We start from the raw sequence: 26,257 nt of genomic DNA, 5'->3' as shown, positions 1-26,257 counted from the left end.
CTATTCAGCAGGGTAGCCACTAGCCACATGTGCTAATGGGCACTTGACGTGTGTCTAGTATGCCCGGGGGCCCTGAATTTTTAATTTATTTTGATTTTAAAAGTTTGGAATAATTTTAGGTTTACTGAAAAATTGTGATGACAGTAGAGTTCTATTAGCTAGATTTAATTCAGATTTCATTAACTTTGTCACTTATGTCCTTTTTCTGTTCTAGGATCTAATTCTGAATAGTACATTATATTTTATTTAAACTTAATTAAAATTGAATTGATTATACTTAATTAATTTTTATTTAATTAAATTAATAAATTAAACTTATTAAATAACTTAATACATTAATTACATTGATTTATTAGGTGTGGGGAGTGAATTCCTTTCTGAGCTCCTGGACCTGTGTATGGGGCTTATATTTGTATTTTTCTTAAAACTGGAGGAAATCTGTCTTTCGTTGAATTGTCTGGGTTGGAGGGTTGGGGTCGTCAGGCTGTTTGTGTTCAGATTCTAGATTTGCCTAGTCGGGGCTAAAATCCAAGGGGAATCATCCTTAGATGAATAGACTGTGCCTCCCTCCATCAACGGGAGTCAGAAGAAAGGGGAACAAGAAAGTTCCACTGCAGATCAGGGAGTGATTTGAGCCGTTTGAGGGTGATGAACAACCAGGTTTCCCCTGCTCTCTAGAACCTAGAGCCCCACACATACCCAAAACTTCTCTGGATCTGGAAGCCCTGAGCACTGTCCTGTCCTATTTAGCAGCAAAGCACGACCCTCAATCATTGCAGAATTAGCTAGTTGCCATGGGCAGAGCAGCTTTCTCAGTCCCCAGCTGGATCATTGACTTCAGGGAAGGCCCCACTGGAAGGGACTGCCACATCTGTTTAGAAACAGTGTTCTTGCTGCCTGAGGCCTTTGATGGCCGGGAGAACAGCCACAGGTTTTCAGCCATTCACAACCACATGGACAAAGGTATCGTGAGTTCTATTTTGGGGAATACTATTTACATCTTAGACTCCCAGGGGAGATAGTGAGGGCCAGGTGGCCTGGCAGAAACTTGTAGACCAAAAGGCTGTAAATGCAAAACTCTAAACAGACGGGGGAGATGTTGACTACTGCTTGGATGCTGAATACTATGACAGAAGATCCTCATTGCGCCTGACTTCAACTCCCGCCTTCCTTGAGCCATGGATGGCTGTGTTTCCCAAAAAGGATTCCTTGGTATTCCTGCTTTCCTGCCCGCACTGGGTGCTATGTCATTTTAAGTGTAGAAACACAGCACACTGGGATCTTGCTTGAGTCCCAGAATACAGTCACATATTTTAAAAGGCTTACTATAAAAAAAATTTCTTAATCTGAATAATGGAGACATTTGTTCCAAATTGGATCATAAAACCCTCCTCTTCACCTTCACTACTTAACACTGACATCAAACCCTGCAGGAAGGGCATCCACCATGTGCCTGGGAGAACATTACATTCTACCGTGTCAAACATGATGGGAGGGACGAGGGTTGGAGGACGGTGTTCAGTTTTCTTAACATGGAGGGGAAATGTTTCTTTGTTTAATCCAGAGAGATGAGAACAGATCTAAGGGATGAAGAAAGGGGGGTGCCTGGGGCTGATTGTCTTACTTGGAAGAGTAAGGCCACCATTTGGGGTTCTTTAGGGAATGGGAACCTGGAAGTGGGACTTGGCAGAGGGAACTTCTTAAGTTGGGGTTGGAGTGGAGCCACCCGGATGTGAGTTCTGGGCAGAGACACCACTGGCTGTTCTTCGTTTGCTTGTCTCTCTTTCTCTTTATAGCTTTTTTAATGCTCCTTTTCCTTTTTTATTAATTTCCTCCTTCCCCACCCTCCAGAACTCTGCCTCCTCCTTTCTTTCCAAATATCTGTCCCCTCTTCTTCTTCCACACCTCCCAAGCTCTCTCTTGGTCTGTTTAACTGCCCATAAAGAGGAATGAAATGTACGCGTGTGTGTTTGTATTTATATCTGAAGTTACTAAAGTTACTAGATAGAACTTTTTGTTCCCTTTTTTGCAAAAACCGCTGCGTTTGGCATTTCGTACTTTTCTTGTATCCCCAAATAGAATTATGTTCTTACGATTGTGCATGATTCCTGACTAATTTTGTTTTTTCCCCCAGAGTCTGGAGGCCTCAAAGGCACCCATTTCTGGCTTCATTTGTTTTGTCTCTGACCCTGGGTGACCTGGGAACTCATGGGACTGGGGATGCTAACATGGGTGAGCCCTGCTGCTTTGCTTGGGCCCTAACTGTTCTGGTCTCCACTGATCACTTTTCTGAATGTGCCTGGGATTGATAAAATGAAATGTGGCAAGACAGAGTGTCAGAAGAGAGTTGCTGAGTGGGGAGAAACGGTTCAGTGGAAAATTATTTTTTCATTCTCAGTAATTGTTTTGACATGAGCAGTAATTAGCCAACAGCTGACAGACCAGAACTAAAGCAAGAACAAGAGGACGGATCAGGGACAAAATGCCCCTGCATTAGACAGTCTTGGCTGCTGATGGTGTGGTGGGCTATGGGCCTGGGGGATGCTGGAAACGGTATGTTAGGGTGCACTTTTATGAAGGGAGTAAGCAGGGGGTCAGAAGGACAACCTCTATCTTTAAGGGGCTGGGGAACAAGCTTGATTTATCAGGACCCCACATCATCAAAAGCAGTTTTAGTGATTGCTAAGTAAGGCCCACTCAGATATGAACCTACATAATTCATTTTCACAGTCAAACCAAACTACTCCAGTTTTGGTTGCCATTGATAGATTTTTTAAGGCCAGGATAATGTTGGCTGTATATGATAAACTGGAAAATTCATCGCATGTTTCTATACTCTGGTGCAGTTTCTGCCTAGGTGTTTTTTTTGTTGTTGTATTTTTTGTTTTGGTCACAGTTTGAACAAATTTGCCCATAAAACCATCTGGGTCCAGTGCCTTTGCAGGGAGGTCACTTTTCAAAGTGTTACTCATTTTGCTACTTCTAGTGTCCTTTGAAACCAATTCGATCATTTGAATCTTATGGAAAATTTGGTAATTTGTTACCATTCAATTTTAAGAATACTCTTGCATTAAAAACATCTACTGTGTTTGCTGTGTTTATCTTTCTAATTCCTAATTCTGAGCATTTGTATATTCTCTCTCACTCTGGAAATAGGCTGCTCTGCCTTTTTTATTGCTTTGAGTCCTCCTGTCATCCCCCGCCCCCACACAAAGAGAATCAGCCTGGGTTGCTGATGTCATCCGAACTCATTGCCATATTTATATTCCTTTCTCATATCTTCCTTTGTTTATTTTATTGGCTTAAAATTATTTTTTTAATTCTTAGTTATGTTTAGTCCTTATTCCCTTGGCTATGGTATGAAATAATGAAGTAATCAAAAATATAGATTTTTTTTCTCCAAGTTTAATACAGGCCTTAAACCATTTGTTATGATATGTTCTTCCCCATTATTTTCTAAATATTGTGTGATTACAATTTAAAATTCCTCTTTGACGTGATTTTACTTGAGAGAACATTATCTTAAATTTCTACATGTTTGGGAGTTAGAGTGATGGAGACCTTGTATATTTGTTCTTTCATTATTAATATATAATTTTATTGCTTTCTCTATAAAGAATGCGGCCTATGTTATTTATGCCTTTTGCAGTTTATCGGCACTTTATTTGTGGCTTAAATATGGGCATAGATTTTTTTTAGTGTTTCATGGTTTCTGGACAAAAGGTGTTATTGGTAGCCTGGGATGTTTAATACATCTAGTTCAATCAGCCTTTTAAATTGAATTATTGAGGTATTTCACATCATCACTTTTGTCCACTAACCACTCATAGATAGAAAGCAATTTAGTTCTATTTCCTACTGTTGATTCTGTCTTTTATCCATTTTAGTGCTATGGTACTTGATAGATACAAGTTCTCAAATGTTATACCTTTGTTGTGGGTTACACTTATCATCAATCTAATGCCTTTCCTGGCACTGCTTATGCTGATGTGAGCAGATTCTCAACAGCCCCTCGCATTCTCTGATGCTCTGGGGGCCCTGGCCTCCCCCTTAAGCTAGAGGATTCCTGGGCAGTATCAGCATTGGCCAACCTCCTGAAGGGTGTGAGTGTGGCTGGCTACATGGGGTAATTAGCTGCTTCTCATTGCTTCCCCAAGCCGCTGCACTGGAAATCAGCTCTGTGCCCGCTTTCTGCTGTCGTGGTGTGCCTGTGCCCACCTTCTTCCCGCGTGTCCTGCAAATCGAGGGGAAGCCCAGCTGCCCACTGTCAGATGAGTGTGGCACTGCTCACAGGCTGCTCTGGGGGTTCTCACTGCGAGCCATGGAGACTGGGGGATATCCCCCTGTGTGAGAAAGGTTCCATGTGGGGCTGGTCTTCACCTCCTCCTTTTCCCATCATCACCTGCCTCCAGTCCTGGCTACCCCAAATGAATAAGTGTTAGTGATTTTGCTTTGCTCCTTGCCACACTGCTCTCTCAATAAGACCTGTGAGTTCGATGCCACCCTGCCCAGATTATGTGTTGTGGCAATTTCTCCAACCTGCGACATGAGGACAGTGTGCTTTCCCACTCTCGGGGTTTCCTGGGCTCAGGGTTCAAAGGGGATTAGATTCAGAAAAAAAAGCGGTGACCTCCCTGCCTTACACCCTCCCTTCTTTTCTCATGAGGCACTTTACAACTCATAGATCCCTTATGCAAATATTGTCTCATTTGATTTTCAGACCAACAAAGTAGGTTTGCAGGCCAAGTAGAATTAGCCTCATTTTATAGATACAGAAGCTGAGGCTCACGGAAGAGGATCCTCTCCCTAAGTTCGCAAAACTTGAGACAACAACACTGATGCTTTGCACTGACGTTGCGTGGGCCCCATGCATATTTGCTCAGGAGCACACCGTGGTGTGGGGGCTTCACACTGGCAAGGATGGGAGTATTAATGCCACAGAAATTGGCAACTGCTACAAAGCAGTGCTTGAGGACCAGGCTTATCAGCATGCCTTGGGAGCCTGAGTGTCATAGAGCAGGATTCTGGAGGTTTGAATTTTTTAGGGTAGAGGGGCTACTCAGAGAGAACTTCGTCAAGGGGCACTGATGGTGGCGAGTGGCCCCGCTCAGCACCTGTGACCACAGTAGATGTAGTGTCTCTCTGGTGATGGCCGTGGGACCCTCAAGACCTTACCTCCTGTTAAGCACATTTCTTGTCCCTTTTGCCTTGAAAAAGAAACCCAGTCCCCCAATCAGTAATTGGGTGCTGGCTATAAGAGAGATGCTTTCAACCCCTTTGTAGCTCTGCAAATATTGGTAAGATCCTGAGAGATGGTCCTAGCCAGGCAAGACCTCTGAGAACCAGGCAGTGAGGGGGAGAAGGGACCAAGGCAGGAAGTTGGAGGCACCCGCACAGCCTCTGAGCAGTGTTTCTGTCCCCGCAGTGAATGGATACCACGCGTCAGGGACCCCAGCGCACCCTCCAGAGACTGCCCACATGAGTGTCCGAAAATCCACCGTTGATTCCCAGGTAAGGGGTCCTGTTAAGGGAGGTAGGGGTAGCCAGGCATAGGGAGGTGTCGCTAGGATGGGCACGCCATGAGGGCCAGCGGCTGTAGCCCAGCTCTGCCACATGGCAAAAGTGGTTGGTATGTGTGCACCGTCCTGTCATGCTGTGATTGGGGAGAGTAGATGATCATGGTCTGTGGTTTTTCCTAACCCTTGCGTATGGTTTGGAATTGAGTGATGATGACGGGATTTTAAATGTTGGTAGCACAGAGGGCTCCATCCTGCCATCTGCATTCCTGGTACACAGTCTAGATTTGTTGTCACTTTAAGAATATGGTTGGTAAAGGTTTACATAATGCTCAAACCCACAACACTCAGTGACCCTGAAGTCTTTACGGCCGTGAAGCACTTCACCTGGACGTGGTGTGTCAACCTAAGGAAAAGTGTGATCCTTTGGAATGCATCTGGTTCAAACACCGAATATGTTCTTTAAGTAATAAAAACACGAACATCTTCATGTGTACCCACCTTTCTCCTCTTAATCTCCCCCCCAACACACAGACACAAACATGGATGGCCAGGTAATTTCCTTTTTCTACATACCCCTCCACCCCTTCCCACCCAGACTTCACCCAGAATGGAATTTTGTAAAATATTTGATCACATTTGATAATCATCGTAGATACTGCTATGAGATAGAATGAAATGGGAGTATGGTTTAAGTTTCCCAAAGTGCTTCTGCCTTTGTCATCTCAGATGATGCTTGGAGAAATGCATAAGTGCCAGCACTTACCCCGAGTGGTGTCATGACTTGGTGAAGTGACCTGGGCAGGTTGACTTGATTACTGAGTATTCAGACTGGGCCTGTTGCTTTAGGCTTGTCTAAGAAGCTGAGGACTAGTCACTAGTTGGATGTGGTCTATCCACAAATTACCAAAAAGGTGACACCTCCAAATTCTACCAGACCTTCCCAGGAATCCCAATGCCAGGCCCTCAGGGCGATGGTGGTGAAGATACTATTGCCCGTGGGGATGATGACAGTGGCCCTTGTTATCAACAGCTGTGGTCTGACGCATCGGTCATGGACAGGTCTCGTGATGTTACTACAGTGCCTAGAATGTGACATGGCATGAACACGCCCAATAGGGCTACTCTTGGAAACTGTAATTAAGTGGTTGTCTTTGGAGGCCGAGGCTCAGGGTCAGTTCAGTAAAACTCTAGAAAAGAATTTGAACATGCACGTGAGCCATTGCGTCTTACCTTTGCTGAACTTACAAATCACCTGGGCCCTGCATTAAAAGCAGGTTCTGATTCTGGGGGCTGATTGTGGAGCTTCAGGGAGGGCCTGAGGTTCTGCGTTTCAAGCAGCCCCTGGTGACCCTGCCACTGCTGGCGGGACACCTTGCCTCAGCAGCCAGGACCTGGCACAGCCAGCAGTGCCCAGCACGTGTGTATGCCCCTGCATACTCACAGCCCTGCTGTTGTGCCCATGCAGAGTCCCTGATAACCTCTCAACACAGCCTCTGTGTTGGACGTGAAGCATACCAGCCACCTGACTACAGGGAAATCAGCCTACATCTGGCAGTTTAATAATAAACTGTTATTAAATAAGCTGGGGCTGCCCTTGTATCCTCAAGGAAGAGTGTCAGTAACAACCTACCCTCCCACCCCATCATCCTTCTTTCCCTAGAAGAACATGGCTCCCGCCCCCACTTTGAAACACTGTGAAATTGTTACTCAACCAGCTAAAAACATATGCATTGTTAGAACCTTCAAGGCAGTGGATTTGACAGTGTGTGTCAGAGCCTCTCTGGACCCAGGAATTTCCTTTCCAGCATTTGCTTTTGTAATCTATTCAGGGATTCTGTTTTGCCACGAGGCCACTCGTGCAGGTGTCACTTCAGTAGGTCTGGATGCCACCTCAGGGTCCAGCCATTGGGGATGGGTCCAGTGGAGTCCCAGCTGGTGGTGTCACACCGCCATGATGAAGCATTCTTCTGAAGAAAATGCAATGATTTGGGAAACTACTTGGGAGAAAATATTGAATATGAAAAGCAGGAACCAAACAGTATAAACAGTCAGTTATATTTGGAGGGGGAAATGTGATGTATGTGAAGACGAATGTCTAGAGGAAAAATAAACCTGGACATTGATGGTAGTTCTCAACCTAGAGGACGTTTGGCAATTTCTGGAGATATTTTGGTTGTCACAGCCGGGGAGGGGTTGTCAGTTCTGTCATCTTTGAGTAGGGCTTGGGGACATTACCTCTGGTCCCACAGTGCACAGCATAGCCCACAAGTAATTATCCAGTTCAAAAATATGAATGGTATCAAGGTTGAGAAATCTCGATAACAAACCTGAAGAAATTTTTATTTTCTTTACATTTTTCATTGTTTTTCAAATTTCCTAAAATAAACATTTTACTTTTCATAGAAAAACCAATAAGCAATATTTGAAAAACTAGAGGCAGGGTACTGGTGTTAGATGCAGGACAGATCAGCCTGGAGACCCACACAGGGAGGAGTGATGGCTATTTTGTCTATTCATTTTGTGACAACGTTAACAATTGAAGTATCAACAAAGTAACCCACCAAAAAAGTCTAGTGGTACATGGAGAGAGAATTTGTTCCCAAAACGGTGAGGTCGAATGTTCTCTTGGCTGTGAGGAGGTTTGGCACCTGTGGAGCTGCCTGTGCTCCAAGGTGCTAGAGGCCAGGCTTAGAATAGATGCAGAAGGTTTGGTCTTTATAGAGAGTGTTACTAACAAATGATTGCTAAGGGCTGAAGACACTTATCAGCATGCATAGTATTTACTCATGCTCTCCCAGCTGTCAGTTATGTTAATAATTATGACTTAGTATTTGAAGAAGTACTGAATGAACTCATGGCCATTGAGATGAAGTGGGGGTGGGGGTGGGTAAAGGGTGGTTTACTCAAAGCCCTGTGTGTGCTTTTTCTGCTACCTGCTAGCTGCCCCTCCTTGAGCAAGCTAATCAGGAAAATTAGAATGTTAAGCGGGGTAACATCCCTAATCTTCTTAGAAATCAGAAATGTGCCCTCTGTCACCCCATGACTTCCTGAGCAGGACTGATGACTGGGTGCCCAGCAGCCCCTGGGTTGCCTGCCCCTTCTTCCCAGTCCTGGGACACCTGGACTGGGCACAGGTGGTGGTGATCTAGTGCCACCCAGTGGAAGCTGTCGCATCTGCAGTTCTGGGGGTGGGCTGCCAGGGGACTGGGTTAAATGGGGCTCACCTTTTGGGAGGGCAAGGGATTGTCTTCTAGGTCTTTGCCTGATCCGTGGGCAGGCCCTTCTGTGACTGCCTTTCAATCTTCTGCCTACCCTTGAAGTTCCCTCAAAAAGGATGTCTTTAGACACAGGAGAGAAGAAAAGGGAATAGGAATAAGAACTCAAGGGACCCATTGGAGAATGGAATTTAAGGTAGAAATAGAAGTGAGAGACTGAGAGCTCATCTACTTAATGGGGCTCCTCTTTCCCCTTCACTTAATTCAATAACACATGTTCTGTTGAACATCTATGACTTTTCCAAGCCCTGAGCTGCAAACAGATATAGCACCTGCCTTGATAGAGGTTTATTGCTGGTGCTGGAGAAGGACATAGCTAAATGGTTTTCATTTCATGGTGATAGGGAATGGAGGAATTTGTGTTAGGAGGATGCTGGTCAGTGGTGGTGGAAACGTCAGAGGTGGATTCCTTAAGAAAAGATGCTTAAGTTTAGACTGGAAAGATGAGCAAGGGTTTAGCTTGACAAAGAGGTAAAGGGAACAGTATTCCAGGTGGAGGGAACAGAATGCATGGATGCCTAGAGGAAGAAAAGCAGTGATTTCAAAAGAATCCACAGAGGCCAAAATTTCCTAAGTTGGCAGGTGCAGGGAGGGTGGAGTCTGCACAGACCTTTTGTGAGGAACTTGGGTTTTATTCTAGCTGCACTAGAGCACCACTGAGAGGTATACGGGGTCCCAGTTGAGGGTGTGTAACCCGAATCTTCACAGGCAAGGAGACAGGACTAATGAAACATGTGGAGCAGGGGTTTAGGCCATCATTTGTGAATGACAGTCTGCCAAGCCCGGCCTCATGTCACCACTCTTGGCTGGTCCTTGGAGTTAGCAGAGCAGCCCAGGCAAGGTGAGGAGATCAGGCTGAAGAGGTATCTTAAAAATGGAAGGTGAAAAAAAGTTCTAGGACATAGGCAAAGGAGATTTAAAAACTAACTCCGTTGTGCACATTTACAGATACTCATAGAAAGATACTGTGTTAAAGTACCATGGACCTGTCATTTAGCTTCAATGATTATTCAGCCAATCTTCTTTCATTTATATCCCCATCCCCTCTCCAGCCCCCAACATATGTAAATGTATTATTTTAAAGCAAATTCCTGATGTTTTGTTTAAACTGTAAATATTTCAGATTGTATCTCTAAGGGAGAAGACATAACTACCAGACCACTAGCGTATTTAAGAGAACATTAATTCAGTAATATCTAGCATACATATGTGTGTGTATATATATATACATATATATATGTCATCCATATTCAAAATCCCTAATCATCCTGGAAATGCATTTTATAGCTGTTTTTTTCCCCAGTCCCAGATCCTTTCACGTTTCAATGTACAAGAGTACATTGGTTGCTATATCTCTAGTTTTTCTCTTTTTAAATAGCCTTATTGAGATGTAATTCACATAGCATACAAATCACCTGTTTAAAATGTATGACATGGTGGTATTTAGTGTAGTCAGAGTTGTACAACCTCCATCAAAATCAATTTTAGAACATTTTATCCCCCTGAAAATCCCACTCCGTCTTAGGGAACCACTAATCTACTCTCTGCTGTTATAGACTGACTTATTCTGGACAATGCATATAAATGGAATCTTACTGTGTGTGGTCTTTTGTTTCTGGCTTCTTGCACTTAGAATAATGTTTCAATTCAGTTTAAACAATACACCAGGAATTTGCTTTAAAGTAATATATTTAAATACAACAGCGGCTGGAGAGGAGATGAGAATATAAATGAGAATATATAAATATATATTCATGTTATAGTGTGTGTCAGAACTTCATCCTTTTTTATGGCCAAATAATATTCTACTATATGGATTTACTGTTGCATCTGAGTTACCACTTTGGTCTCTTTTAATCTAGACTGTGTTCCTCATACACTTCTTCCTTTGTCTTTCCTCATATTAGCCTTTTGAGGGGAAGAGTCCAGGTCAGTTGTCTTGTAGAATGACCTGCATTCCTGGTTAGATGGTTCTCGTATGCTCAGGGTCAGGCTCAGCAGCTTGGACAATAGCCCCTGGGTCTTAGTGCATCTGTGAGGAGATGCTCACTCCCAGGTCCTCCCTCCCCACCAGATCACGCCCTATAATGATGCTGAGCTTGTGCTTTTAGTTTATGTGACTGCTGGAGCTCTCCTTTGCAGGGAAACATGAACGTTGTCCCTTTGTTATTCATAATTTTTGCGCAATATTTGATTTTTCCCCTCAGGTGTAGTCCCCGTAGTGCTCCTTCCTCCATAGTACCCATGATCCATCACCATAGTCCCTTGTGCTCTACTCTCCCCTGTTTTGACCCTTCTCCCCATGCCTCAGATCTAGAACATCTTCCCTTTTTAGCATGTCAGTAGTCTGTGGGCTGGTAGGGTGATACCCTGTGCATACCCTGTTCCTGAACAGCCTTTTCACTCAGTCCTGTAAGTATCCTTGATGATCGTGGAATCTCTTTTGACATCGGGGTTTGCAAATGGTGATTTTCTAATTTCTTATACATTATTTATTGGTGTTCTCCGGTAAAGAAATGCTATCCCCCTTTGCAGTTAACCATTTGTTGTCATCATTCATATTAATGCTCAATAGTCCCAAATTTGACTTGTGGATACCCCTTTAAGCAGGGCCTAATGCCTGTTTATTCTATCACATCATTCTTTAAATACTTCTTACTTCCAGGGACAATAAGATGTTCCAGGCCCACCTGGCATCGGGAATTAGTGGGGAATAGTATTTAGCAACTCCTATATAGTATATGGAGATAACATCGCTTCTGGGCACTTTCAGTGGAGTATTATGGGGTGTGTGTGTGTGTGTGTGCGTGTGCATGCGCGCGCGTGTGTGTTTGTGTGTGTGCGTGAGAGAGAGAGAGACAGAGAGAGAGGTATGTGAAGCATACACATGATATGTTTTATGCATATGTTGATGTAGGCACTGGTCATGAGCAGGAAATGCAGAGCCTAAAACTGTCTGGAGAAACTTGTGACCTGAGTGCCGACACCCACCCTCAGCACACCCACCCTCAGTCCCATTACTGGTAATCCTATCCTGGCTTAAGTTATAGGGAGGAGGTGGCCTCTGTATCCAATTTCATTCCACCAAGGCTTTGACACTCTGGTCCCCAACTCATGGATGATGGAGGGCATGTTGACCCCTGCGGAAATTGTTCCAGGTCTCAAAGGGGAGAGAGGACCGAAGGTAGCGAAGTTATTTAGGCTTGAGTCCTGACTTTGGTTACTCTCCTTGTGATTCTGGACAAATTCATTTCTGCAAGCTTTGACATCATCATCTATGAAATGGAAACGGTGCCATAACTTGCTGGGGTTGTGGAGATTAAATGAGATTAAGAATATCCCATGGTTAGTCTGATACCCACCTCGTTGAAAGTGTTCAGTGACAGAAGCGTCTGTGGACTTGTCCTTTCTGGTAGAGATCCTCCTTTTGCTTCCCCTCCTCCTCATCAGCATCAATATATAGACTCTAAGGCTGTTGTCAAGACTTGCAAGCACAGGTTGCCCTCCTGGTGGGCTGGGGAGGGAGCAGTGCCAGTGGTGGTGGTGGTAGTGGTGGTGGTGTGGATGCATAACAGAGAGACTCCTGCAAAGTGCAGGATCCATCTCAAAGACGCCCCTTCCTCCTTCTGGAAATGTACTGGCTTGGCCAGTGCCTCTGATAAATGAACCTGCAAGAGAGCTGTGCACTTGGCTCTTCTTGGGGATCAGCACCTGGGCTCCTGCCCTGCACCCTCTCTCTGCCTTCTTCCCAGACAACCCAATTTGGGTAAGTGCCCTGGCAGGATTGATAGCTTGGGAAGGTCCGGGGAGGGCGAGCTGAATGAGTTGGTGTGTTAAAAACATATAAGAAAGCTGTAATTGGTCTCAAGCTTGTCCTTGCCCCAGATCTGTCAGGGCTGCTAGAGATTGGGGCCGGGAGCCACTGGGTGAAAGGACACAGTGTAGATCACTATGTCTGCAGGGAGGACTCCCAGATTCTGCATCATAGGCACTGACCCACCTGAGACCTGCTGGATCAGAAACCCTGAAAGGTGTGACTGGGACTCTATTTTGGGCAAATTCCTCAGTTATATCTGATGCAGCCCAAAGCTTGAGGACCCTTGGTTAGCAGGTGGTGAAAATGAGGTTCAAAGAAATTACTCAGCAGGATGTCAAGGCTATTGTGTTCCTTTTCTTGTCTGTGAACTGGGTGCTCTGTAAGGTCCCTGTTAGCCAGGCAGGCATGGGGTTTCATTCGTTGACTTCACTTACCAGCCCAAGCAGGTCAGTATAGGGGTAAGGGGACGAAGAGACCATGAACAGGGACTCAGCCGTGCTCCCTGTTTTGCCTGATGGGTCCCTGTTTTGCAGGTGGGTTCTTGAAACAGCACTGACCCCACCTCCAGGGGCTCATTTTGCTATGGGGTCCAGGGCTGTCCTGGCCCCTAGGGAGAGGGTGGAGGGAGCTGGTTCCCTTCCTGGAGACACCCTCTGTGCTTTCCCAGCCTTTACCTGTGAAGTCCTGATGACCATTTCCTTACATAAGCCTTGCGCCCCGGGACACACATACAGTAGTCACCCCCTTGCCTGGGAGTGAGGTTTCATCTCATCTCTGGTGTGACTCAGGACAGGCGTGGACATCACACATCCTGCTTGGGGACCTCTGTTCCCAATGTAAGTGCCAGTGGGTTAGCAAAGACCCAGAACTGGCCCTCCCTTTAGGGTCTTAGGCTCTTAGGACAAATGTGGCATTTGTGTGGCGGCCCTTAATTTTCCATACCAGATCTGTCCCGGGACTGGGTCTGGACTATGGTTTTTCTTGCTGGCACTGGGAAGACATAAAAAAAGCAAACCAAAGACTGAATGGAAGCTGAAACATAACTGAGAAATCCCTCCCAGTTCGAGGGGTTGGGGGAGAAGCAAATCATGGAAGTGGCTGAGCACCCCAGCACCCATTGCGCACATTTAGGGTTTGATATGTTGGATCCAGAGCATCCAGAATAAGATGTGGTGTTCGAATCCTCAGTGCCAGGAGGTGGTGACCTCAATTGGGCTTAATTCTCTGCTCCTGGATAGATTCTGCAGGTTCAGGCAACACGAGAAGAACTGTTTACCAGCAGAGGGCAGCTGAGGGGTTAACTCCCCAAATCACAGACTGGGGAAAGAGGAGGCAGACCTGGTTTGAAGCAGTTCCCTCCAAGCTTGTGCTGGGGGCTTCCCCCAGCTCCCCTTCAAGCAGGACAGGGAGCAGCAGCAGGAGGTCAAGATTCCTCCCACCTGCCCTCTCCCAGAATATGGTGACTTAGGAGTTAACGAAGTCTGAGCATCTCTGAACTTCCCCAAGCACGGGGCTTTTAACCAATCCCTCCACCTTCGGGGAACCGAATGAAAAAAGATGTCCAATATGGAGAACAGCTTTGATGATGTTTCTTGCCTCTCTCCCCAGAACCTGGGATCCTCGTCTCCCGGTAAAAAGCAGAGCAAGGAGAGCACCATCACGGTAAGTGGTGCCCGCCTGGGGGCTGGGGCTTTCCGCCACTGCTGGGCTGTTGCCATGGCAATGCGGACCGCTGCTTGGAGGAAGCAATGCCCAGTCTGGAATCCGGGAAGTTCGCTGCTTGGATTTAACTAAAGTTTCCCCCTGCCTCTCCCCCACCCCCAGCCCTGACCCCTTTCTCCCTCCTGCCCATTCACATATCACTTTTACTCTCCTGGTGAATGTATGGAAGGATGCTGCTTAGAATGATGCAGAAGCCATTTTTTTTTCAGGGCGGGCTGGGGAAGGTACACGAGCAAGAGTGGGTTGAAGGGGGTGGACCTTGCTCTGTGCAAGTGACGTGACATGTAAATTACCACCACGGCAGGGTTGCTTTTTGTGCAGGGTAACTTCTAGAAGATGTCAAAGTTAAAAGCAAGAGAAAGCGCCCTAAGAATAGAGCTCCTGGGAGTTCCCACTTGGAAGCAGGCAGCCTCTGCCTACAGTGGCCAACCCACCGCCCTCCTGCCCTTCCTGGCTCTCCCCAAATCCCGCCAAGCCAAGCTCCAATGTGGAAGCTGAGGAAGAGCAGCCCTCCCCCTATCAACCCCCCTTTCTCAGGAAAGCAAGTGGGCAAAAGAGTTGTCCAGCTGCTCAGACAGCCAGGAACTCAGAGACGTGAGAAGTGTGGTACTTGCTTTGCTATTCTTATGCAAGTATAGCAAGGGTTGGAAATGGAGAATTACTCTCGGGTTCCATCACACACAGTTCTGAGCCATTGTTACCACCCCCACGGAGATGAAGCCAAGAATGGGTGCATTTCCCTGGCTCACCCAGCCTGGAAATCCTGTTTTGGAGGACAAAGAGCGGGAGGAAAACAATAGCAATGGCAATAACAATAACACATAAGTAGTGTTCCAAGTGGTCTTTTAATTCCCCACTCTTTAGTGGGTGGAGGATCCATGCAGCAGGGTGATTCTGAACTGGGCTCTGCAGCCAGTGTCGGTTCCAGCACTGTCTAGCTGAGCAGCAGCCTGCAGCAGGACTTCACCATGCTGTGTCTCAGTGTCCACATAAAATAGGGAGATGGCGGGCATCTGTGTCACAGGGATGGTGTAAGTCTAAATGAGTCTGTAGGCAGAAAACACTTAGAGCAGAGCCTGGCACATGGTAAATGCTCAGTACACACTGCTGTTCTCATCAGCCTGTTTATCAATGAGGGAACTGAGGCCCAGAACAGTCCAGCACCCAAGGCCACACAGTTGGGAGGCGTCAGTACTCAGGTGGGGTCGACCCTGCTCCACCTCCCTCTTCTGGTGAAAGTTGCCTCCCAGGGCAGGACAGGGCAGCTGAGACTGGGTGGACCTGGCTCAGCTGCAGCTTCCTCATTGCTGGAGCTGACCGGGCAGGGAAGGGAACGGGCAGGCATCCCACGGACAGAGTCCACATCTTCAAATTATCAAAAAATATCCCAGTTCCCAAAAGTTTCCTAAAATCAGAGAAAAAAAGGGAGAAGAAAATTGGGGGAGGGGGTGGGCTGGTGAACTACATTAGAATTTCAGAAGAAAAGGAAAAAAGAGAAAAAGTAAAAAGCAGAGTGTGTGATGCCTCCCTGGCTGGAAAGGCCTTTGGTGATGAGGTCCAAGCAGGGAGGGCCAGGAGCAGTCACCTGCTGGGCCTGTGTTTCAGCCAGAGCTTTGGGCTTTGTCAGAGTGGCCTCTTGCTGACACCTTCACTCCTGCCTGAGCACTTTCTCTTCCTTCCCACTGACTTAAATCAGTACTCCTGTGAGCCAGCCCACAAAGTGTAGTTGGCATCTGAAGCTTCTGGGATAATTGTTTAAGTGCAGATGCCCAGATTGAGCCCTAGACCTACAATTGGTCTCTTTGGGGGGCCAAGCTGGAAAATTTGCCTTTTAACCAACACTACCCAGAGGTTGTAAGAAAATACTCAAGCCTTGAGGAATTTTTGCTGGGGACACTGAGCAAGCGGGGACTGGCTAGAGGTCACAGAGCAAGTAAGGAGCAAGAGCCCTAGACTTGAACCTGGGACTGAGGGACCCACACACCTCCAGGTTGGCGACCTTGGCGCCTCTGTCTTTCCCCTTTCATGTACCCCTATTCTCCCCAGGTGCCTAGCCCCTTCCTCTGGGTTCTGATCCTCCACACCTCATGATTTCCCAAGGGTGAGGGGGTGCGGGACACAAGCTTCCCTTGTCCTGGAATGTGGGGGTGGGGCAAGCACCAGCCCACTTAGTCTGATCCCACACTGCAGAAATTCTCGGCTTGGGCAGCAGAGCCTGAGTGCATTCAGGTCTGAATTTGTGTCATCTTGGCACTGAAGAACAAGGACTGAGTTTGATTCTGAAGCTCAGGCTCCCCACCCAGCCAGGAGCAAGTTTTGAGATATGTGCCTTGGACAGTGGGGACAGTAGAGAGGGCTACTTGACCGGGAGTTACAGTGTTAATGGCAGAAAACCACCTCAGTGCACACATATGTCAGAATCTAGAGGAATCCAGAAAATACCATGACAGTGCTAACTAACTATCACACTCCATTCCTGGACAGGGAAATTTGGGGACTGCTGAGGTCTCAACCTCAGCTTCCCAACATGGCCTTTTGGGGGGCCCAGAACCCTGGGTGGGAGCTCACAGACTGGAGATGAGCCCTTGGGGTTCTGCTCCCACAACATCGACTGGTATTCCTCCGTCACACAGCCCCAGATCTTCTCCCCTCCAGGAGAAAATTCAGGGAAAGCTGTGAAACCATTTTCTGTGCTGCCAGTGGCTGGTGGGATGGGTGACGCAGGACTGGGGGTGGGATATGCCGAGGGCCTCCCAAAGGCAGCCCCCTGGGCACCTCACACTTATGTACTGTGGCTCTCATGCTCTGACCACGCTGTTGAGTGGCTGCTGTTGCTGCTTCCTCACAACCCCACCCCTGGGTTTCTGGAGGCAGCCCAGTGGGTAGTTCTGCAACCCTGTACAGGATGGCCATGACTGCCCCTCAGTCTTACAGGGGTCTCCCTGGCTGTCTGGAGGAGCACCACTGTGTTATCAGGGCCAAGAGAGCAGTCCATCAGGATGAGGATGCTGTAGATTGAGCGTGGCACTGGGGGAGGGGGCGGGGGGCAGGGGAGGAAGGGCTGTGAGGGTGGGGTGGAACAGGTCCAGATGAATAGGGTTTTGGGAACCAATTTCCCATGAGGGTGTGTGGAGGCTTCCCCAGCTCAACAAGCAATTCTCAGACAGGGTGTGCACAAATTCAGCTCAACTCTGACACTCTCTACCCCTTGGGGATAGCACTAGACTCCACAGGCTTCAAATGCCAATCACAGCCCTGGGCTCTGCATGACCCACTGGCTGTCCCACAGACCCACAGATATCCCCATGACCCCCTCCTTAGATTTCAGTGACTGTCACAAGCCCAGATTGTTATCTTTACTTCTGGCTGACTGATTATAAACCAGAGGACCCCAGGACACCCCACTGAGGTTTGACTAATTTGCCAGTGACTCACAGAGCTCAAGAAACCCATTTACTCACTAGATCACCAATTTATTAAAAAGGTGGTGTAATTGAGGAACATCCAGATAAAGAGAAGCGTAGAGCAAGGTATAGGAGAAGCTGTGCGTGCCTCTCCAGGCACATTATCCTCCTAAAATATTCCTATTCATCAACCTGGAAGTTCCCTGAAGCCCCTCATTTGGGGCTTTGATGGAGTCTTCATCACATAGGCATGATTGATTAAATAATTGGCCATTGACAATTGAACTCAACCTCTAGTCCCTCTCTCTTCCCTGGAAATCAGGGTACCACCCTCTGTTCAGGTCGGGTTCCCTGGCAACCAACCCCCAGCCCTCCTTCTCTGGTGCTTTCTAAGTTACCTTCATTAACATAACAAGAGACACCTTTATCACTCTCCACACAGAAATTCTAAGGATTTTAAGAACTGTGCTGGGAATTTTACGTGAAAACAAAACATATAGGAGAAATATGTACTTTGATTATCTGACTCTACCGTTACTCACAAGCTGTGTGATTTTGTATAAGTTCCTGAACCTCTCTCTGCCTTAGTTTCCTCATCTGTAAAATGAGGAAATGGTTGCTGTGAGGATTAAATGAGAAAGTGCAGGTAAAGTCCTCAGAACAGTGGCTCGCACGTTATTAGCTACTGTCAGAGCAGAAGGTGGTCCCTTAGGATGTCCCTGTGTTTGCTTGGTGGAGGATAGAATTGAGGCTCTAGCTGTGCCCAGATCTGGAGGTGGATGAAGGGATCTGTCTCTGAAGTACAGAGGTGTCTGTGATGATGAATGGCTCCCTGGATTTTGGCACCCTGCTGGGTGTCAGACTAGGCTGCTTCTTCATTCCTAGCCCTTCAGATCCAAGGCACATGAGCCTTGACTTGAATCCCAAGACTCAAGAGAAAGGACAGTGGTAATAGTGGTGGCCTGGACACTAAAGAAGCAGCTGTCCACCTGGCTCTGCCACTTTTAAGCTGCATGATAATAGACAAGGGACTCCACTTCCCATGCCTGTTTCCCCGGCTGGGCATGAGCTTCCCCTGTGAACAAGGTCACTGCAGACAAGCATTCTGCTCTAATTGCTTACCTGCTGTCGTGCCAGCAAGCACGGGACAGGTTCACTGTCAATAAGGGCAGATGGATAAAGAGAGTCCTGGAGCCCTCACTGAACTTTTCAGGCTTTTTTTTTTTTTAAATGTTACTTTTTTTAAAAAAGATGTATTTATTTGTACAAGAACTGGGGCAAAGGCCAGAGGCACGGGAGGGTGAGAGAATTCACCAGAGACAAAGCGGAGAGCAGAACAGGCAGATGGACCAATGACACTACTGAGGGGAGCAGCGGGTGAGGCAGGAGAGGTCTGCTACACCATGTGGGTATCTCCCTGGCCGGCAGGGAATCGAACCCACACTGCAGAAGCTTCGGACAGCTTCACAGCTACAGTGCAGCGTTCAACCGGCTGCACCACCGGGGACACCCCTTCAGGCTTTAATGCTCTCTCAAGGAACTAGGTACACAGGCACACCAGGCAGGGAGGCTGGCATGCAAGTAGGCAGGCATGGACCAGGCATGGAGGGGCAGGAAGGCAGGCAGGCAACGAAGCCTCCCAACCTCCCCCAATCTTTGCACTCTTTCTCTGGGTTCTCTCTGGTGTCTCACATCTTGTTTTGTCTTGTCTTACCTCTTCTGTAGTCTTACCACTCGTCCTCCCACTGCCGCCACTACTGCACACTTACATAGGTGTGCACACTTTCACATGCATGCACACTCATACTTTAGGTGTCTGCAATCAGACACATGTACCCCACACCCATGTGCCTTCTGCATTCACACGATCAAGGCCACAGGTGACAGCCACAGAGGCTAGTGGTATAAAAAGCTTGATTAATTCATTCACCCTCCATTGCACTCCCCCGCCCCAGTAGTTCTCACCATCTCGCTCCACTGCTGCCACCTCCCTCTCTCCAGAATCAGCTTCTTCCTCAGCACACCCAGATTCACTGTCAGCCGCACCCCACAGATAGAGACGCTCCCTGTCCACCAGCCCCATCACCCAGGGTTTCTCAGCACCACTGACATCATGTGTTGTTTAACTCTTTGCTATGGGGGTGTTGTGCCAGCAAGGCACAGGGCAGATTCGCTATGGAGCCAGGCAGAAGGGTAAAGGAGAGTCCAGAAGCCCTCGGTGTTTTTTTCAGGCTTTTAATGAAAGCTACACCACTTGTAGTGAGGCAGCCAGGTTCAGGGGGGCTGGGGAGCTGGGAATATCTTTACTCTTTGGGCTTTTTCTGGCATTCTCTCGTGGTCTCTCCACTACTGTCCTTTGCCACACCATCCTCTGCTGCCCTTATAGGCTCATCCTCCCAGCTCAGGTGTGTATTTACGCATGTCCATACCATGCTGTATGTGCCCACCATCAGGCATGTGTACCCTGAGCCCACGCTCCCAAGTGCCTCCTCCATTCAAGGCCACAGGTGATAGCCACAGAGGCCAGTGATGGAAAATGCTGAGCAATCTTCATTTACCCTACAGGGAGCTATTGTGTTCACTGTAGATTGTTTATCAGCACCCCTGACCACCTCCCTACAGATGCTCCCCACAGTAGTGACAGCCAAAAATGTCTCTATTACAGGTCCTGACCCAAAGGAGCAGGTCCTTTGCCCTCTACGAAAAGAATTCACCAGAAATCACTAGGTGTAATTGAACCAGGCAAGGCTTTAGTGTGCATGAAGAGCCACTGTGCAAGGAGAATATAGCCTAGCCCCTTGGAGGGAGTTAAGAGGAGATATAAAGAGGAGGTCCACGAGTGGAGGACAGCAGCATCCTGGCTTGCTCTGGTTTGGGCTGCACCCGGGCATGTGCAGACAGGTTACCCTCCAGATGAGCTAATCACTAGTCAGGATCTGAAGCTTCTTATTCAGCCTGGCGCCTCATGGTGAGCGTGGTGGGCCAGGTGTTTGGCCAGGGCTTGCCAGTCCATGATTGGGTCCACCTGCTTAAACAGGACTTGGGGCAACTTATGTTCCAGCCCAGTTTCTTTTACCCCGGCTATCTCATCTCCACATTGCCAAATGTCCCCCAAGGAGCGCAAAAATCACCCCTGGATGATAGTCACTGAGTTAACTTCATGGTACTATGAAGTGTATTTTGAAGTATTTGTCACCTCACTAGGCAGTTCTAGCCACCACCAAAACCTCCGCCCTGTGGAAGGCCTCCTGGGCTGGGTCCACACTGCAGTGCATGCTCACCCAAGGGCAACTGATCACACCACTCTCTGCCAAATGCTTTCATGGCTCCCACTGCCTCAGGACAAAGCCCAGGCACCTGGGCACACCAGAGGGGCTTTCAGCCCCCACCCCCACCACAGTGCTGTCTGCTGCTGACCCTGAGCCCCCTACACAGAGCAGTGCCTCCCAAACCATGACCTTGGTGTGCCCTCGGGCCCTGACCCCTTCCTCCCTGCAAAACTCTTCACCTCCCCTTCCCACCCCCCGCCATCTGCCTTGATCCTACTCTTACTACATAAATATCACTCCCTTTGAGATTCTGATTCTGGGCTTGGGGGTTCCTAGATGTTTCTGAGTTATGGGGTTCATCAGTTACAGCGGCAGGAAGGGCCAGGGCAGGATCTCTATGACCCAAGCATATGGGTAAAGGAGGCGTCCTGCAACCCTCAACGGCTTTTTCAGGCTTTTATTGGGATTTTACCAGGTACACAGCAGGCAGGGGTTCCTGCAAATCTTCACTCTTTCTGGGCTCTCTGGTGTTCTCTCGTGACCTCTGCTTCTCTGCTGGTTCTCTTCCAGCAGAAGCGTCCGTTCCCGTGACGCTGCCCTTATAAGCCCAGTCTCAGCCCAGGTGAACCTACCTACACATGCCTGCACCCCACTCCAGGTGCCTGCCAGCAGGCATGCATTCAGGACCACAGGGATCCATCATCAACGCTGAGAGTGGGAGGGCAGAAAAGCCTGATAATCACTTACCCTATAATCAGTCCTTGACTATGGCCGTGAAAGAATTCAAAGCCACATCTAGGGAAAGCAAAGTTTATTTAGAGATGGTACACTCAGGAAGAGGTCCTGCAGGCAGAGTGCAGGGAAGGATAAGTATGAGGAAAGGCAGGGGACTCCCGGCTTAAATGGGGTACAGGAGGCTGCTCATTCTGTCCCTTTCTGGGGTAGACTGCGCAGGCGCTCCTTGGGTGCTGATTTGTCAGTCCAGGCAGGACTTCCCAGGCCACTCCCCCTTCTACAGTGCTCTGGGGGTTTAGTTTTATCAGCCGTGGCAGTAGGTTGGGGTGGGGGACTGTCTTCCCCACTCTGGAGTTTCTTGGCTCTCCTTAGGCTTTATCAGTTCTGGCAAGTGTTTTCTGTGGTCCTCATAGTTGGCCATTTAATTTTTTTTAGGCATCGCCCTCCCTGCTCTAACTGCCTAGTAATTCTTCCCCTGAATCCCTGGACTGCCCCCCCACACACACACCCATAGCGCAGCACCCTGTGCTTACTGCTGAGGTCGATTTATCCCAAAGTATTGCAATTGCTTAGTTATTTATTTGCCCTTCTCATGAGCTATAAAGCCTTGAGAGTAGAAACTATGCTTTCCACCTCTAGCCTCCAGTCTTTGCACCAAGAAACATTTACCAAGCACCCACTAGGTGCCCATGCTATGCCAGAAAACAGCAGGGAAAAGCTGTCTTCTTCCCCTCATGAAGCAGGCAGTCTGGCAAGGAACATAAGTGCTAGATCAACAGTCAGAAGGAATGTAATTACAAATGTACATGTGAATGTGCTAGAAAGAACTAGCACAGCGTGTGGCACTGTCAAGTGCCACAAATGCTGGCCTGTCAAGTGGATGAGCAAGTGGTCTATTGAATAGCATCATGGTTGAGGCTTTGATGCTGCCATCAGCCCAGCCAGGATTCAAATACTTAACTTTTGTGGTCTTTGGTTTTCTCTTTTAAAATAAGACCAATGTTATCCAGTCCATAAAGCTCCTGAAGTGAGAAATACATGCAAATCTCTTGGCAAGGTGCCTGAGGAAATGCTCCCCGGAAGTTCTTAGTCATAGCTATTTCCCATTGGGCCAGCTAGGTGCACCCTTAAAATACCACTGGAGATGCACGGCTCTGTGAGGACTCAGGAAAATTGCTTGGCAGGTAGATGGGGGGAGCAATTCCAAAGACAGGGGACAGGTATCTTAGGACCCCGAGCATCCGTCCAAGGACTGGTGGCAGACACAGTAAGAAGAATAAAATCTTTCCTCCTCTGTCCTCTCTCCTCCCTCCACAGCCAACTAGCCTCCCTTCACTGGTTGCTGTAGCACCATTTGCAGAACCCCTCACTTTCCAGACCCCTGACCCTTTTAGCCCCCAAAGCAGGCATCCCACTAAGACCATATAGCATTTTGAGAGCAGGGCTGTGCCTTGTTCGTCTTTGTGTCTTCCACTGTGGCAGCAATGAGCTCTCCTTGAGGGGGAACCCTCCCCGCCAAATGGATCCTGAACACCAGTTCTCAAAGTGGGGTCCCTGGACCATAAATAGGGAACTTGTTAGAAATGTACATGCTCAGGTCCTACCAGACCTACAGAATCAGAGTGTCTGGGGTTGAACCTGGGATCTGTGTTTGTCACCTGTGAAGAGGTGATCCTGAGGTGTGGAAACCACAGTTCTAGAATGAAGGGGCTCATAAGAGGGGCCTCAGCCCTCCTGCTGACCTTGTATGGCCTTCAGATGGTTGCTGTTGGAGCCTGCTGTTGGAGGGGACTGCCACACACAACTCCTCAAGGCACATGGCCTCTGCCTTCATCCTGGGAAGGGCAGCAGCTTCCTTCTTCCCAGGGAGCTTCTTCCAGAAGAATCCCTGGCCAAGGGTGGGGTGCAACCCATTGTTCCCTCCTGTCATGACCCACCTTTGGTCAAGACTCCTCCTCTTATAGTGAAACCCTTCCTTTGCTGGAAGACATATCCCAAAAGAGAGGCCAAGGCCAAGAGCAGGTGGGGTGAGGAAAGATGAAGGAAGAGGATAGAGAACAGGGCATCCACCTCTGAGTACCTTCAATTTCCATGGCTCTGAATGCCCAAGTTCATGTGGCTCAGTTTATCATTAAATTGGATTGAGATTTTTGTGCACTACCTCATTAAACTAAATAATTGTAGCCTGCTCACCATTATTTGTTGAAACATGAACAGCCAGAACACGAAGTAAGAATTATGTGAAACTTTGGAATTCATCCTTGTTTCCTTCATTGTTGCAAGTGAGAGTCATAAAGCAGTGGCTCATCAAAACTCCTTGGGGGGACTCACCCCTGGACACACTTTGGGGTGTCAGCCTGAAAAGAGGGTTTGGGGGGGATGCTGGGCATTGACAGACTGGTCCTAGCCCAAGCAGCTTCCTGCAGGCCAGTGACACCTTCGAAGGCTGTGGGTGCAGCTTTGGGAGAAAACGTCCCACCCCAGAGGATCCCTTGGGCTTCCACCTTAATTAACCTTGCGGGAATTGGGTGCTGCCCATCTCCAGACTTCTCTGGCTCACTCCTGCCCTGGATCCTCCCTATGGCAGAAAGGGGATCTCCACACAGATGTCAGTATTGGGCAGAGGGGCTTTTTTCTTTGGCTGGACCTTTACCCTGGCCTTCTCCTCCCAGGGCTGCAAGTAAGGCTGTGCCCCTGGCAGCCAGGGCACCTATTACTTCTAGATGTCCTCGTGCCTCTGAGCCAGAGGTCATGGCCAGGGGTGCCTGGGCCTGACTCAGCTGGTAGAGGAATTTGGCTCGCATGGTTGTAGCGGTGCTATTGTTATTGTTAAGCGTGAATTGACTGCTAACATTTCAAAATTAAGACGCCACCTAAAAATCCCAATTTTCAGCTTCTCTCAAATCATCTCATATCCGTACTACATTGACCCCTCATTCTGATTTGACAGTGGTTGGCAGGAGCTGAGAGGAATCTGCCCCTTCTCTAGGTCTTCATAGCCCCTCCCCACCTTCCTAAAGCAGAGGCTATAGTTTCTCACGTTTGCATGAGCTGCCTGGCTTTGGAGTTTGTGGCTCTATCCAAAACCTCCCAGGTAAGGGCGGTTCTGCAATGACCCTCAAATGTCTGACAACTCCTACTCAGCAGAAGCTAAAGCTGCAATGAGGGGTTCAAGAGGAGGGGGCTCAGGCCTTGCCTCCCCAGCACTCCATGACTCCCACAAAGAGAACAAATGAACATCCTTTTTGGGGAACAGGTCTGGGTCTTGGGTAGCAAAGCCATTTCCCCCCAAATCCAGGGTCACTACACATATGCTCCAGTAGAAAAGTCTAGATGACCCCAGAAATTTCTGTACTGTACTCTCCTGGACTGAGGTCAACACCAAGCATGCACCCTGGATTCTCCCTTTAAGCTTTATTCCTAGAATACATATCACAAGCTAAATTTCACAAGGTGTCCTCTCACCCCTGACCCTTAGCCACATTATGTCTTTCCTGGGAAATGATATTGTCATCTTCCAGAAGTATTCTGTACATAAATATCCAAATGTTTGGATTTTATACAAATGGCAGCATACTCTTACTGTTCTATATCATGCCCCCCCTCCACGCCCTCAGGAGCGGTGCCTGCTGGCACACCATGCTTATCACTATGTAAGAACTTCCTCATGTCTTTGACTGCTCACACTGCCCACACGTGTCTGTGTCATGTTCTGTTCGACTGCTCCCTGCTCATGGACAGTGGAGCTGTGGTCCATCCTTTTGCTTCAACAGACAGTGCTGCCCCCTGTGCAGATGTATCTGTAGGACGGCCCCTTTGCAGTGCAGGGCTGGGTTGAAGGTCTGAATGTTTGCAAACCTGATAATCCTATTATCTGCCCTCCAGAGCTTTGTCCCCATCCCCAGCCCTCTGGGTGGTGTGAGTGCTGGTTATTCCCCACATTTGAAGTGTGGACCACTGGTGTATCCCATCATCCCTGAGCATGAAACTGGCCCAAACGGGAGGTCTCTGAGTGCTGTGTCCCAGTGGCACAGCCTTCCCAGCTTCTTCCAACCCTCCAGTGAGGTCATTCTCTTTCTTGTTCTGTGCCCTGCAGATAAACTGCGTGACGTTCCCTCACCCAGACACCATGCCGGAGCAGCAGCTGCTGAAACCAACAGAGTGGAGCTACTGTGACTATTTCTGGGTAAGTGGTGCCTCAGTTTCCCCCTCATGGTGGCCCGGAGGACCGGGAGAAGACACTCAGGAGGGCATGAAGGGCTTCTAGCACAAAGCAGTGAAGTCTTTCTGTGAAAACCGAAAGAGCTGATGGTAGATTTAGTGTCTGAGGCCAAAACCGAAGCCCAGCTCATTTCTTAAATCTCAAAGTCTACAGGGTTTCCAGGCAGTACGGAAACCCCAGGCAGAATGCAGATAGGCTGGAGACTCTGCTGCTCAGTGAAGGCAGGAGACCAGAATCACCTTTGGCGTGTGCTGTCACTGATGTGGGTGACCTGGGACAAGGGCTTCTTCTTGG

General features: G+C 48.1%; 1 protein-coding gene across 1 annotated transcript in view; it reads left to right on the top strand.

Moving 5' to 3' along the window:
• Positions 1-26,257, top strand: part of GAS7 (growth arrest specific 7) — a gene marked incomplete at both ends in the record, with an annotated part of 209,938 nt that overhangs the window by 160,234 nt on the left and 23,447 nt on the right. Inside the window, 3 exons of the mRNA XM_084236555.1 lie at positions 5,426-5,511; positions 14,220-14,273; positions 25,838-25,927. Of these exons, the coding sequence (XP_084092681.1) occupies positions 5,426-5,511; positions 14,220-14,273; positions 25,838-25,927 (230 nt within the window). The remainder of the gene's footprint in view (positions 1-5,425; positions 5,512-14,219; positions 14,274-25,837; positions 25,928-26,257) is intronic.

Source organism: Talpa europaea (genome assembly GCF_964194135.1).
Source record: "Talpa europaea genome assembly, chromosome: 7".
In the NCBI taxonomy this organism is placed as follows: domain Eukaryota; kingdom Metazoa; phylum Chordata; class Mammalia; order Eulipotyphla; family Talpidae; genus Talpa; species Talpa europaea.
This window is presented reverse-complemented; position numbering and strand designations above follow the sequence as displayed.